General features: G+C 36.0%; 1 protein-coding gene across 1 annotated transcript; it reads left to right on the top strand.

The window, feature by feature from the left end:
- Window positions 1–3,103: 3,103 nt before the first annotated feature.
- LOC142101499 (olfactory receptor 8D1-like) lies at window positions 3,104–4,036 on the top strand. Its single transcript, XM_075185954.1, has one exon. It carries the CDS (start codon window positions 3,104–3,106, stop codon window positions 4,034–4,036), a length of 933 nt encoding a protein of 310 aa, XP_075042055.1.
- Window positions 4,037–16,390: the final 12,354 nt, after the last annotated feature.

The following is a 16,390-nucleotide window of genomic DNA, read 5'->3' as shown; positions in this document are numbered from 1 at the left end:
TCCCTCTCTCTGTGTGTATGTTAGGGAATTTAGACTGTAAGCTCCAATGGGGCAGGGACTGATGTGAGTGAGTTCTCTGTACAGCGCTGCAGAATTAGTGGCGCTATATAAATAAATGGTGATGATGATGATGACTCACGCTGAGTTTTCTTTCTTTCACAAAACATATCTGCATTGATATTTTGTGGGTGATTTCTTTCTGTGACATTTTTTATTTATAACAGTAAATACCCAAGAGGCTATATAACCTGAGATAATAAAATACATGTATAGCATTAACAGAGAATAATGAAAATGTGTGTACTCATTATAAGCAAGCATGTCTTAGTGACCAATTAAGATTTTCTTGTGAGGCCACTAATAAAAAAATGCCAAGGGGATTAGTTACTAGATAGAAAACTATATATATGCTTATATTTATCTGGAGCTGTATTTAGTATGCGGATTCTGTGTGACTAGCTGCAAATTATAAAGTAACTACACGTGTTTCATTCTAATAATGTTCTGTTTTAAATTATAGAACATTTTGATTGTGAGAAAGACATCCGGGATCTAAGTACAGTATGTGACCACTTACTTCTATAATTTAATTCTGCTAATCAGGAGAAAAAGGCAGCATAGGTAATCTAAGAGAGCTACAGACAAATTATATATATACATCATCTGTGCATACTGGAAAATGTGTACAAAAGGTACCAAATAATCTCTTTGCAACCAGCATTTTTAGAAAATATATCACAGAACTTAGAACAAGGAATGTTTTGTATGCAGGATTATAGTGGTTGGACACACAGTTGATTAAAATACCTATAAAAAGAAAAACAAAATACAAATCAAATATCCTGATAATTACTTTTTTTCTTGTTATTTTTGGTTTGTTTGTATGCAGACATATTTACACTCAGGGTCAGTTTCTACTGTAATAGAATTTTGGTAATGAAAACATTCTTTTAAATGTAAATTATTATAAGACATAGTTGTCAAAAATCATTATTAAAACTGATACATATATTATGCATGGATCTCTTTTATCTCTCATTAATAGTTTATATATACTATAGGGCACATTGTTACTATTATTACAATACATAGTCAAGCTTTTGATAAACTATTGATCCTTTTAGATAGTGGGTTATTCAAAGCAATATGTTGTTTTGCAAACAGAAATTATTTTCAGATGTAGATATTAAATATTAAATGGCATTGCCAGTTAGGAAGGCTTTGTACACATTAATTGAACATTGTTTTTATTTATTGTTTTCAATTTAAGTGTACAATTGGTGGCAAAACAAGTGAAGCGATAGTATGATTCCTGGACATGTCTTGTGTTTAAATTACCTTTATTTCCCTGGCAGACAGTTGTAATTTGCATTAAAACTCTGAGAGGCTGCTTTCATTTACATTAAGAATTGATGTAATAGAGGAAGGAATTTCCCAAGCTCTTTATACACCTTTAATAGTGTCCACTCCTAACCGTATATGGTGACATTATTTTTTTCATGATAACCACAATATCTTCTCTTACACTCCATGCAGAAAGATACTGTCAAGGGGCCCGATTTATTAAGGATCTTAACTTGAGAAACTTCTTATTTCAGTCTCTTGGACAAAACCATGTTACAATGCAAGGGGTGCAAATTAGTATTCTGTTTTGCACATAAGTTAAATGCTGCCTGTTTTTTCATGTAGCACACAAATATCAACTTTAAATTTCAGTGTACAAATAAGCTATCAAGTATTTGTGTGCTACATGAAAAAACAGGCAGTATTTAACTTATGTGCAAAACAGAATACTAATTTGCACCCCTTGCATTGTAACATGGTTTTGTCCAGGAGACTGAAATAAGAAGTTTCTCAAGTTAAGATCCTTAATGAATCAGGCCCAAGATGAGGAAGGAGGGGGTAGATATTTTTAGGGGAATCTTTTCAGCCAAATTTTGTTACTTCTTTATAATTGGAGTTTTTGTCACCTAAAAATCAAAAGAAGGATGGTTAATAAAACTCAGCGAGAATTAAACTTTTATGCTGGTCTACTGTATGCTCTTTTGCTTAAAGTAAGTATCCACTTCTTGTGAATGTTGAGACATTTCAGTGTAAAACATAAGCCTGTGAAAGCAATTCAGGGGTTTTAAACCATCAATGTGCGGAAAGAGTGCTTTCATACAGTTTTTGTTATCTCTCCTCACACAGATTTTATAGGTTGATTCCCTCAGCAAAGAATGACGATGACAGTTCCTGGTGTATTAGTGATAATAGCACACAGCTGATTTGGGGGCGAGGGGGGTGCTAAGATATCCTGTGGCACCTCCACTGTTGTGAGTATGAAAGTCCTAGCACATGTTGATTGAAATTTAATAGCTGGTGGGTCCAGGGTTTGACTGGCAAATTTTATCCTGGGGGTGGGGGCAAGACTCTGGTCAGCAGCCTATTAGGAATATTTTAAAGGAACAAAAATGCAGGTAGCCCAGTGATCCAGCCAAAGATAGCCCACTAAGGGACTGGTCTGCCCCCCACCTCCCCCCCCCCCCCAGCCCGGCCAGCCCCTGGGTGGGTTACATGTTTCTTAAACTTGGTACAGAAGATAATAGTAATACAAACTTAAAATTGCAAATAAACTAATAAATAAATACTACAGGTTACCCCCAAATCAAGATAGCCAATCTTGGTTGGAATATTCAGGGCTGCTCTGTAGAGTGCATGGGGTTCTGTGGACCCCATGTCTGTTACACAGGTACCCTTTGATATGGCATAGTTGACACCTCTTCAAAGCTTATTTTTTATCTACAGCCACCACCAAAATAACAAGGTGTTTAAGATGAGCTTTTGTGGTTTTCAGTACTGTACCTAGTTGTAGTCAGAAAGGGGACTCCCATTTCTGTTGCCCCTATTAATAAACAAAAAACATATCTCAGTGAGAGGGGTAGAATTGCATAGCATTGTAGTCCAGGAAATGTTTGCTGTGTGTGTTTTAAATTGTGGATTTTAAATAATGATGGTATATTTTTATATTAATATTAATTGAAATGCAATTGAAAAAATAATATTTTCATAACATAGAGGTATAAGTTTTTTTCTTTCAGATATTTAAATTTGGTCATAAATAATGCAAAGAAACCAGACAGATGTCCAATATTTCATAATAAAAGGGATATCAGATAACCCCAAACTGCAGTTTCCCATATTCCTTCTGGTTCTTCTTATCTATCTCATCACCGTATGTGGTAACATCACCATTCTTCTTGCATGTCGGGATCCTCGACTCCACACTCCCATGTACTTCTTCCTGGCCAACTTGTCCATAGTCGACATCTGTTATTCTACAGTCTCTTTGCATAAGATTCTTACAAATTTCATTACTGGTGATACAACTGTTCCATTTTTTGCTTGCATGACACAGATGTACATGTTTGGATCCCTACAGGGTCTTGAGCTAATGATATTAACAGCCATGAGTTATGATCGCTATGTGGCCATCTGTAGACCTTTGCGCTATCACATGGTTATGAATATTAGAACATGTGCTATAATGGCTTCTTCCTGCTGGGTGCTGGGATTTCTGCAAGTCCTTCCACATGTTGGTATGGTATATAACTTTTCTTGCTATTTCTCCATTGAGATCAACCACTTCTTTTGTGATATTGTCCCTGTAATAAACATTTCCTGCAACGATACCTCTTTGGTGGAAATGGTGTTCTTCATACAGGCATTGTTTCCTATAATTCTTACTCCATTTGTTCTCACTTTTGTCCCTTACATATTTATAATAGTCGCCATACTGAAGATCCGTTCTGGTACTGGCAGGCGTAAAGCCTTCTACACATGTTCCTCACACCTCACAGTCGTCATATTGCTGTATACAACACTCTTCAGTCAGTATCTGACACCAAACCTAAGCAGCACCTTAGAGTCCAAAAAATGTTTTGCTCTATTTAACACAGCTGCTGTCCCCATGCTCAATCCAATAATCTACAGCTTAAAAAATAAAGATGTGAAAAAAGCTCTGATAAGGAGCGTAGGAATTATTAAATTAAGTTGAAAAATAATGTATTCTATTTTGTTCCTTATTTTTTAAAGGAAAGCCTTTTCAATAATAACATATTTTTCATGACAGTTCATTTACTAATACATATATATGTAATACAAAGTCACAAAATTGATATAGTTAGCTGTTTAAATGTATTTTCTTCTTCTATACTATTTATTCTATGATGTGCTATAGATGCAACCAGTTATCACTGGACACTTTGGACCTGATTCATTAAGGAAAGTTAAGCAAAAGTAAGTGTGTAAGACAAAACATGTTGCATTGGAGGGGGAGGTAAATTTGGATTGTGATGGCAGATTTATAGTTTTGGTAGGACATGTCCTAGATCAACTTCAAATTTCAGTGTATAAACAAGCTATCAAGTATTTGTGTGCTACATGAAAAAACAGACAGTATTTTCCTTATGTGTAAAATAATAAACTAATTTGTACCCCTTGCATTACAACATGGTTTTGTCCAGAAAACTTGAGTAAGTAAACTTACTCAATTTTTTGCTTATCTGTCCTTAATGAATCAGGCCCTTTGTGTTAACCTTTACTGTCTACAGGTATAAATCCCTAAAAACATCTATAGCATGGCTTGTGCAATAAGGTTCAAGTAGTGTACAGTCTGAAAACTGAACTTTTCTTATATATAAAATATTACAATGACCATAATAGATCAGATTTAAATAATTAATATATTGCACCCTTTATTATATATTATTGCTTATTTTCACTAAATCACCACAAACAATGCTTAATTCATCAGCAGCCGCTATTTATATAACACTACTAATTCCGCAGCGCTGTACAGAGAACTCACTCACATCAGTCCCTGCCCCATTAGGGCTTACAGTCTAAATTCCCTAACATAGTCACACAGAGACTAGGGTCAATGTGATAGCAGCCAATTAACCTACTAGTATGTTTATGTAGTGTGGAAGGAAACCAGAGCACCTGGAGGAACCTCACAAACCCGCAAACATGTGGAGAACATACAAACTCCACACAGATAAGGCCATGGTTGGGAATCGAAATCATGACCCCGGTGCTGTGAGACAGAAGTGCTAACCACTGAGCCACTGTGCTGCCCACTTAATTTAATGGCTGATTTACCCAAGAAATTGGGTTACATATTATTGAAATAGAGATGAGCAAATATCTTCCAAAACTATTTATGATGATGATGATGATGATGATGATGATATTAGGCCAATTATTATTTTCAGCTGATTCACCCATTTATATTATTGGTGGATGACAGAATAACAACAAAATGTTTTAAGGGTAGGAAGTTGTTTATTATGTTATTCTAGAAGCAACATTTAGTAGACTATTTTGTTTGCAAAGCACATTTTTAAAACATTTTACTTCTGAATTAGGAACCATGCAGAATAATATTATGTATTACTTAGGGAAATTGCTTAAAACAACAAATAGACATCGATTAATAAACAATTTGAATTTTTTTCCCAAATTTTTTGCTTTGAATTTTAATGAATTAAGAATATCCGGACAGCAGATTAGTATCAGAGAGAGTAATCAGAGAAGAGTACAGACACTGTATGTTTTAGCGCTCTTGCCACTAGTTAATTATTTAGTTAAGTACAATATATAAGCAAACCACCACCAGAGCAAATTGGCTTTTCCAGGCTTGGCCAACCTGTTGCTCTCCAGGTGTTGTGAAACTGCAAGTCCCAGTACCTGGAGCCCCAGGTTGCCCAGGCCTGGTCTATGCATCAATGTTAAGAGAACCAAGCTCCTATGTGCCAAGCTGTGTTTCTCAATTGAGTCCAACAATTATTTGTTTTTTGTAGCAGTGACTAACACAACTGTTGATCTGCTCTGTCCAGTTCAATTTAGCTCTTTTGAATTCTTAAATGAATGCATAGATACAAAACTAGCAAAATGAAAATATGAGGTATTAGTTCATATTTTGATCAAAACATTTAAGCCTGCATCCCAGCATCAAGCACACCTCATTGTGTGCAGGTCCTACACTGACCGATAAGCTTTAAAACACAATTAAAATGCAGTTAAATCATACAAACTCACCTTCCAGGTATGGGGGCTTACATCTACAAAGGGCTGGCTTGCAAGCCACACTCAAATGAGCCTTAAATAGGCTTAATGGACAATAAGGCAATATTTTGAGACAAAAAGTAATGCATAGATATCTGTCACATTTATAGCTATACATGTTCATAGATTTTCAATGGTTAGGCGCTCATTGACCATTGGGATAAAAAGAGGGGAACTATAGTGGGCTATGGGGCAGCCAAAGAAGAGATCTATAATCGAGATATGACAAAAACAAGGATGTGTAGAGGCTAAGTGGCAAAATAGCATATATACACAATGGTGCATGAATATACATATATCTACATAAATAAATGCACATACACACCACAAAAAACGCACATATATACATACCATAAATACCATGCATATGCAATTGTGTATGAATATACATATATCTAAATAAACACGTGCATATATGCACCAACAAACCAGGAGAAAATAGTATTAAGCTTGACAAATAAAACATATGAGGAAATTTATTAGGACCAAAAACGGAGCACACTTATGAAGATGATAAAATACAAGATAAAATCAACATAGCAATTGAAGGTGCAAAGTCAACTTGTTAAAATAATGATAATAAAAAAGTACAAGAGGACATAAATACAAGACAAAGAGAAAAGGCAAATAGAATCTAGATATATACAAAATAAATATCATGGACCAAAAATGTACTTCCAGCTAGTGAAACCAGGGATCTGTTGTTCCGAATAGGAATGATGAAAGATACTGGGATATGGTAAAAGATTAGACCAATGTTCAATGCATATAAAAAGTTCACTTGGGCTCTAGTGACTTGAATCCAATGGTTATTAGGTGACTATGATCAAAGAAGATCTTTACTCGATTCCTACAATAGGTATGTTGATAGAATATACATGTTCATAGCTAAATGTGCATGGTTGAGTAAAGACATCAGTTCAATGTCAAAGCTACTACCACTGGTAGCAGAACCCCCACCAAATTAATCATAAGCCTGAGGCGAAATAATGACTGTCTTTATTATATACATATATATATATATATATATATATATATATATATATATAAATGTATTTATTGCATTGGCCCCAGCAGACACAGAACAGTCGAGTAGTTTCATAGGCAAAGAATAATGGTGCGTGACCTCCTGGAAAAGAGTGATTGTGCACTGAAGTGTCCCTTCTCCAGTGATTTTTTTTTATTGAAATGATAGATGCATACAAGGGCACATTAATGTGCCTAGCCCAGAAACAGCTAGGAATGCGCGCAACCAGCTGCACATATCACAAGGTACACCATTTTGAACCCAGACTAATGCCACCCATCTTGACTGTAACCCATGCACAAAAATAACACTGCATTTTAATGTACTTTGCTTTTCATAAATGAACCTAAGTGCCATGCTGTGGAGTTAAGATGCCACTAATACATTCAACTCCATGGCCCTACGTTATAGTAAAACAATACACTTTATAATATATTTACATGATAACCTAATAATAATAGTGATGACTCAGAATCTAATACCAATTCCACTATATTGTAAAAGTACAAGCTAGCATGAGTGAGATGCAATAATAACAATCAAGTTATTACTTGCTCTTGGCCCACAGCTGGATTATAACTTGTAAAGAGCCTCTAATGTCAGTCTGTAGATCCAAAATTTTAGTTAGTTTGGATAACCAAACTTTATCTCCTGCAGGATAATTCTTAGCAAATCTCTATAATGTATCTGTTTGGAGCTTATGTTGTATTTGAACTTAACTGAAATTGGGTGCCAAAGACTGGTTTCTTTATAATGAAAAGAGTAATTACGTAAATTAGCTATTTAGAATAATTTAGGTTAGAACTTATCAGTTTTGCGTGCAACTAACTCCCTGTTAATAACCTTCAGGCTCCCCCATCCTTCCCCTGACTCCTGATAATAAAAATCATTACTTTAAAAGTGTACATTTATTTCGGGTCTTTTCCTAGATGTGGGGCTCTCTCTAAGTTGGGGTTGGCAACACTCTCTCCAGAAAATGTTATATTATATATACAGCTTACAATATAAAGATGTGAGAAATACTCTGAAAAGGAGCGTAAGAATGGTTAAATTAAATAAAAAAATAGTGTCTTCTATTTTTATTTTTATATATTTCATGTACAGATGCAAACAGTTAGAGTCAGAGACTTTGGACCTGATGCACAGTTGGACAGAAAAAGGGAATTACTCTTAGAAAAGAGAATGGAAAACTAGCATATTTCGGACCATATGCATGTGAGTGTGTGTCTATATTAGGGAATTTAGACTGTAAGCTCCAATGGGGCAGGGACTGATGTGAATGAGTTCTCTGTACAGCGCTGCGGAATTAGTGGCGCTATATAAATAAATGATGATGATGATGATATGCAGAAAAGTCCTCATCTCGAGGCACATCCTCCACTGCATTAGAAGCATATGTGCCTGGTTTACAATAAGTCATCATCAGAAGAGCTGGTGCAAAACTTAAGACTCCTTAAACTTAAGCATGTATGTGTGTCTCTGCATATCTGCATGAGCTGCATTTGCGGGGTTAGCTACCAGTAATACACCATACTTGCCAACTCTCCCTGAATGTCAGGGAGACTCCCTGAACTAGGGGTGATCTCCCTCACTCCCTGAAGAGTCTGGCATTCCCCCTGATGCCGAGCCAGTACAAGACGTGGTTGGCTTTGCCATCTGTGGCATAATGACACAGTTCAGAAATTGTGTCCTATGTCCACGTATTGATGTCTATGGAGGTGGCCATTTTCATGGAGACCAAGATTTAATCAAAGACTGACAGGTAAGACAACATGACTTCAGTAATGGAGACAGAAATGTAAAAGACACTTCAGTCTCTAGAGATTCATTAGCTGCTTTTCTTTAACGCATAGTTGCCTACTCCGGGAGACTCCCGCATTTCTGGGAGGCCTCCCAGGCTCCCGAAAGAGCAGGGCAACCTCTCGGTTCTTGCCCCCGCAATAGATAAGTGGCAGGGGCAGGGCTTAATGATGCAAATATCACACCCTCTTAACTCTGCCACCTGCTGTGATTGGCCAAAATTGTGACAATCATTTAGGGGGCAGGGACAAAATTATGTGATTTGTCAAGCCTCGCATCCTCGCATGCCCACTTTCCCCGGGATCTCCCTGAAGCCAACAAGGAAAAGTTGGCAAGTATGTAATACACACGTCTGCATAGGAGAATATGTATTGCCCACTTTCTGGGCATGCAAGCTCTGTGCATGCCCAGAAAGTGGGCAAGATATGATACACAAACTATTGTACGTCCCAATCTGCAACAGCTGCTTTGTTTCAGCCTTTATTATCAAAAATACCTAAAGACTTTTAATGCATGGCTTTGCAAATAAAAGTTTTACTCGTGTAAAATCTGAAAACTGAATTTTTCTTACTGATAAAATATTTCAGTAACCATATATTTTTTGGTAATTAATATTTTATACCATTTTATATATTATTGCATTTTTTTCACTAGATTGCCACTAAAGACACTTCAATGTCCGATTAACCTTAGAGATGATGGATCTTGTGGTGCTGTATTTGAAATATATATCTCTCCAAGAATGATTTCTCCCAAACCTCTTCCTCAATGATTTGTCATATTAGACCAATCATTTTATCGTCAGCTAGTTGATTGCCACAATAAAAATGTATTCAAAAAGCAGTAGTAAGGGTATAAAGTTGTTATAATGTACATATGTTTTTTTCTAAATGCAACATTTTAGAAGACAATTTTGTTTACAAAATACATTTTTAAATTATACTTTTGAATTAGGAACCATGCGGAATAATGTGATTTATTAATATGTTGCTCATCTCTAATTTCAATAAACTGTTCAGCCTTTTAGATGAAAAGTTCTATTTTTGTTGAAACCTTCACAATATACTGTAAGTGAATCACTTAAAACAACAAATCTACCAGGATTAATAAAGTTTAGCATGCTGAGATTTTTCCCAGCATTCATGTAATGAATTAGGAATATCCAGTCTGTAGATTGGAATCAGAGAGAGTATTTAAAGGAAAGTACAGAGAGGTATATTTTCTAAAACTTCTAAAAAGAAAAAGTGTTAGGTGTGGCCCTTTACGACCAATCAGATTCTAACTAACATTTATATAATACATTCTAGAAAAATGATAGATAGAATATGATTGGTTTATACAGACAACACCTCCACTCTTACTATTTAAGATGTTTAGTTATATTTCAATATTATTTTTAAATTCTTAAATTAATGTTTAGTTATCTTTCACACTCATAGTAGTAGGTGTCCATTTTGAAGATCCAGCTAAAATAATTAGAAATTATTATTTGAAATGTAATGCAAAAAAAATTGAAATGTGGCAGGAAGTTAGAAACTAGCTAGTATAAAAGATTAAGGGGAAGTAACTGAATATGGTACTACAAATGGTGACAGATGACTTTAAATAAAATAAGGGATTTTGTAACATAAAGTACAACATTATAAAATAATAATGTGCATCGCTTCACAATGCCGAATGAAAATCAAATGTGTGGTATGAGCAAAATAGCAAACATTATACCAGCAGCATAAACATATCATCAGACCTGTTATGCATTCCTGAGAGTCAGCCAGTGACAACAGAATCCATAAAGAAATGAAGGAAAGTAAGACGAATATGTTTTAATGAAGGCAAAGTTGAATTTCACCCAAGGTGAACCTCAATTGGTTGAAGAATGTTGAGGCACCCGGGACAGGTGGCACAGACAAAAACAACTCAGGTTTCTGAGAAGACCTTCAGGTGACACCAACAGAGGAGTGAACCAGGGTAGTACATGCATGAATGACATCACAAGATTTAGTGGGACATATGCGGATCCTGCTCAACAGTGGAGAATACTCCATCCACCTCTGCAACACCAAAGTTGGTGCTGGGGTCAATGTGAATGTAATCAGGACCAATTGTCAGTAACACTGTAATCTTGTTTATTTCAAAAGAGTTTGCTTTCCTTTTTTCCACTTTTTCTCTTTCTGTTTTTTAATGCTATTAAAAATTCTCTGTCTTTTCACAGCAGCCTTTTATACTTTTTATACTTTCATTTTTTTCTGTCTTCCGTGTTTAACATTTTACTAATCAAAACATGATATATCATGATGCAGTTCAAAATGAATATGGCAGAAATCTAGGTAATACAACATTGCTTACGAGAGAGCCACACAGAGCACTTGAGGCCAAATTCTGCCAAAAAAACATGCTCTAGTACATACCCATGATACTTACATGATATCCAGCACATCACGCTGTCATGACAATAAAACACATATCGTGGATACACATCACATCAAATTTGCTGAGGTCTCAATGCTCAACAATTTTTTTTATATACAGTACAGTTTTTTCTACCACCAGACATAGAAGTTCTGGATTTTCCATTGATATGCTATAAAAATTGACACCATGAAAGTTTTTCATGCATAAAATCTAATTTGCTGCCATGTCCATCAAGTATCATCCATTCTCTGTCAGAGTCCTGATTTCAAAAAAATGGTAGTCCTATATCCCAAGCTAAAGTTTTTCCTTTTAATGAGGTCAGGATCACGCCAACTTTTCTGTAGTCTGTGTTAAATATTTGAGGACACATATGCAACACCAATCAGCTTTGACCCATAAACAACCAGTACTGTAGTCTATCTCCTGCAAATTCAGCTTCAGTCAAGTTGGATATTGGAGGAGCTACTACAGGTGATGCAGAGGTAGCTAGCGGCACATCTGTCTTTAATTAATCCAAATGAGTGTATAAGACCAAACGGCAAAAAGAAGGTTTTAATAGCACATAAATGGCACATAAAATTCTCATAAATGGCATGATATTTCAACAAATCAGTTCATAATCTGTATCCAAAAACAATCTGACAGTTCTTTAGAATGTGGTAAATACATAGTTTGGTATAACAGGGGTTAATTCCTGATTTTCAGAGTATAAAAACATGAGGAAAAGGCAAAGTTTGTGGCCAAAAGATAGCTGAGGGTCTGATATACTGAATATGGAGATCATAAAACAGAGTCATTGGTGTAAAGGAAAATCCACAATAATCTGTCAACCCAATGACCGGGTTTCAGGGTTAATAAATTGTCTGAGGCATGTCAGGCACCAATCCTGGTGTAATTGCAGATCCTAGAAAGGTCTCCCGATTCTGATCTGCTGTTTGTTTGATAAGTATATGTTTATGTAAAAACCTTATAGTACAATAATTAATGTATTTATCACTGATATTCAGTTTCAGATCCAAAAGGAATCTTAGAAATGTATATAAAATATTGATTCTAATCTCTTGCACACAAATGACCCTAAAAATGGCAAATGATTAAAGAAAGATTCTACCAACAGTTAATCGATGGTTAGAAGTTCTTTTTTGTTGGACAACAAACAGATAATCATTAGCATTTAACAGCCTGCAACTAAATCTTCCAAACAATAGGTAGCAGTCCCCAGAATGGGAATTATAAATATTGCATGCAGAGTCACAAAATGATTTTATGGCTGAGGGAGCATGTGACCCAATTAATGTTATACAAAGCAGTTATTTAGCACACTAATGCAGTGCAATCAGAAAACCGTTACATCAGCCCTTTATCCGTGTGGTGAGTCGCAGCTTCTCCTCTGCTCATATGTTCTCACGGTTTGAATAAACTCTGGGCAAGCAGTAGTGTTAAGTTTCACAGGAGATTTCTATCAGTTATTGATAGCGCTGATCTTCCTTCTTCACCAAGAACCACCGCAAGACAGGACGGACTTCGTTACTGGATGTCTGCAGGTCATAGCCCTTCGGTTAGCCCACTGATGTGAGAAGTGATAGACGGTTGGTAATAGACTTAAGACTGGCCCAGGGAAATGCAGTCTCTAGTAATGGTAGTGGAGTACATTGAGGCAAAGCAGAGGCTCCTACAGCTGGATACAGTATGCTGGAGCAGAACAGCACACACAGCAGAATCCAAAGTCGATTTTAGTAGGAACACTGGGTCGGATACTCTCAAGAAACACTGCACACAGGAGAGTCCGAAATCGCAGTCAAAGGAGAGCCGGGGTGGATACACTAGAGCACAATCAGCAGAAAGTAAATCCAGAAGTCGTGGTTAGTATGGAAAGCCAGGTCAGATACACAGGAGCACAACCAGCAGAAGGGATATCCAGAAGCAGGGTCTAACAAGTCAAAAGGTCATACACAGTGAACCAGAAGAATACAGCAGGAAAGAACACAGGGAAAGCCAGATGCTAGGTAGAAAAATTGTTGCTCTGTCACAAACAGTGTGTTAGACCATGTCTGAAATAGCAGAGGGGAATTCAAATTCCACGCCTATGGTCACAAGAACGCAGTGAACCACACCATCCATCTGGATGTTGGCAGTGCGGGTGGCAGTGATTGGGATAAGAATGTGGAGCAGGTAAGTTTCTAATAGTACTCCTTCCCCTAAAGTTAAAAACACGAACACTGTAAAGGGTTTATGTGGAAACTTTTTACGGAATTTCTTTCAGAGATCTGGAGCATGGAGATCTCTAGCATGGTCGGAATGCAGCTACCCCCATTTACCAATGCTTTTTAGATGTTTTGTATTTTGCATGGAGCGGGTTGCAGCTCCTCCTCTATGCACACATTTGAAGAAATCTCGGGCTCACAGCAAATGTAACCACCGAGACTCTTTGACCCAGGCTGCATGTTTTCCTAAATTTCAATACCTGCAGATAGTCGTTGAAAGCCAAAAAGGATCACAAATTATGTAGATTTCTCTTATGAATGAAAAAATAAATGTTTCCTTGAATGAGAGTGAATAGGATCAATAAAGCTCAATAGTATGCAATACAATGATCACCCTACCCCATGCGTTTCATAGCTAGAAGCAATTTCCTCGGAGACCTGCTCAGAATTGGTTTGGGATGAACTGGACAGAAGGGAGAAAGCAAAGCAACCTACAAGTGCAACACCTTTTGGGAACTTCTGCAACAGTATTGGAAAGAACTTCCCAAACAATATTTGCAGTCCATTAGCGAAAGAATGCCATGAGTGTGCTTGGCAGTTATATCTGTAATAGGTGTTTACATTGAAGAGTCAAAAAGTTAGATTACATATTGGTAAACAAAATAATTCTATTATTTCATTAATGTCTCCAATTGTTATTTGTATTATGCATTGATTTCAGAGCACACTGAGACATTAAACTGTGTAGGTTTTAAAAAAAAATGTTAAATGGGGGTGTTCTAAAACTTTTTCCTGGTAGTGTATACCTGTGTGCTAACTGCTTAAGTTGTCCAGTCTTGACACTAGAAGAAACCACTGCAACACTTTAACCAAGTGGCAGGCACCCTTGCAGATGCAGCAGTTTGTGACACAGTCTACCCTACCACAAGTTTCCACAAATCCAAGGGTTTGAATCCCCCACACTGCTGCTAATATAAGTCAGCACGACATTCTAGAGCCTCTCTCCATTTTTTTGCATGCTCATTCACAGTCACCAAGATCTAATAAAACCAGTGTAGTGGCAAACAAGAGTCCTTTACTTTGTAGCTGCCATCAGTCAGCCAGACTGAAACAATGAACAGCAGCATTGGCTCACCAAACAATCACATGAGACCCTCCCTTCCCTTATCCCACCAGAAAATCTCATACCCTCCTGGTTGTAGACCTTATATGTTGGCCTGTCATTGTCTAAGGCACTTGGTTGTAGGCTGGACTGGACAGTATTACGGTGAAAGGATCCCTCCCTTTACCCCCACTGGGATGGCTTTTATGTGGCATGCAAAATAATAAAAATTAATAATAATAAATACTAAATAATATAATAAATAATAAAAAGTAGGAGTTTGATTATAGGAGTATTAAAAATATTTTTCAAACATTTTAAAAGTGCTTTTGTATTTGTATAAAAAGCTATTTATAAAACTGGTTTTTTTTATTAATTTGCGTAATTTCGTGCAAATAAGTTATTTAGAACAAGTTATATGGTAACCTATCAGTATTGCGTCCAATTAACTCCCTATTAATATATTCATGCTTCCCAATTTTTTTCTTGACTTCTGGCAATAAAAATAATTTCTTTAAAAGTGCACATGTATTTGAGGTTTTGTCCTAGTTGTGGGGCTCTCTCTAAATGTCGGTTGGTAACACTCTCTCCAGAAGCAGCGGTCACCATTGACAACAACCCAACAAGAACAAAAGAGGGCATGCCAAAAACTTCACTGCAGAGATAGTCATCAACGTACAATTTAAGCATATGATACATATTATAAACAAATCATTCAATCTGATTACTTTCTATTGTAATATTAAAGTCCCAAATGTGGGTTGCAATAGGTCCAATGCAATCAAATGTTGAATAATCCAATTGTTTTTGGTGGAATGTCTTTCTGATCTGTCAGATAAATTGTAACATATAACTGTAAAGCAATCAATAATATTTTTGACTGTGACTACAAATTATTGGATCAAAAAACTCCTGGATAATAACATGTGGTTGAACTATATATTAACGTGTATACTGTCGATCCCTTAATCATTTTTGGGACTCACAAAGTGAGACCATATTTTACCACATCAGTCTTTGGCTTCAATGACAATCTAATTTCTATCTCTGATATTTTGTTTGCAACTGAAAACACTCTGGAGACTATAATAACATTTATAATAAATTGTATGTTTACCATTTAAAACGAATAATAAAAATGTGGGTACACATAACATGTAAGCAGCCTTAATTACCAATTAAGGCCGCTAACAAAAAGAACCACTGGGAATTAATTACTAGTTAGGAAACTATAAATACGCTTATATTTATCCAGATCTGTATTTAGTATGAGTATTGCGTGTGTCTAATTGTAGTTGATAAAGTAGCTACAAGTGGTAACTGTTTCATTCAAATAATTCTGTTTTTTCGATTTGATAGGAAACTTTGGTTATGAGAGGGACATCCGGGATCTAAGTACAGTACGTGATCACTTTCTTCTTTACTGTAAGTTGATGTCTTATTTGTTGTATATTTCGACTAACAAATTAGGAGTAAAATTAAGTAAAAAAATATTTTATGTAAACCAAAAGCAGCATAAGTAATCTAAAAGAGGTGGGTGTACAGCTGAAGGCAGGACATGCATATCATAAATCTGTGTATAGTGGAAAATGTTTACATCTAATTTACAATACATTTCAAACAATCTCTTTGGAACCAGATTTTTTAGAAAATATATTACAGAATGTAAATTAAAATATCAAATGTTCACATGCACTGCTATTATCAAATAAATAGTGTCATGAAATAGAGCAGTTT

The sequence above is a fragment of the Mixophyes fleayi genome, chromosome 9 (assembly GCF_038048845.1).
Source record: "Mixophyes fleayi isolate aMixFle1 chromosome 9, aMixFle1.hap1, whole genome shotgun sequence".
NCBI classification, from domain to species: Eukaryota; Metazoa; Chordata; class Amphibia; order Anura; family Limnodynastidae; genus Mixophyes; species Mixophyes fleayi.
Note: the sequence above shows the minus strand (reverse complement) of the source record. Positions and strands in the feature narration are given on the sequence as shown.

Coding starts and splice junctions, on each gene's coding strand:
- LOC142101499 (XM_075185954.1), top strand. CDS start 3,104: ATGCAAAGAAACCAGACAGATGTCCAATATTTCATAATAAAAGGGATA.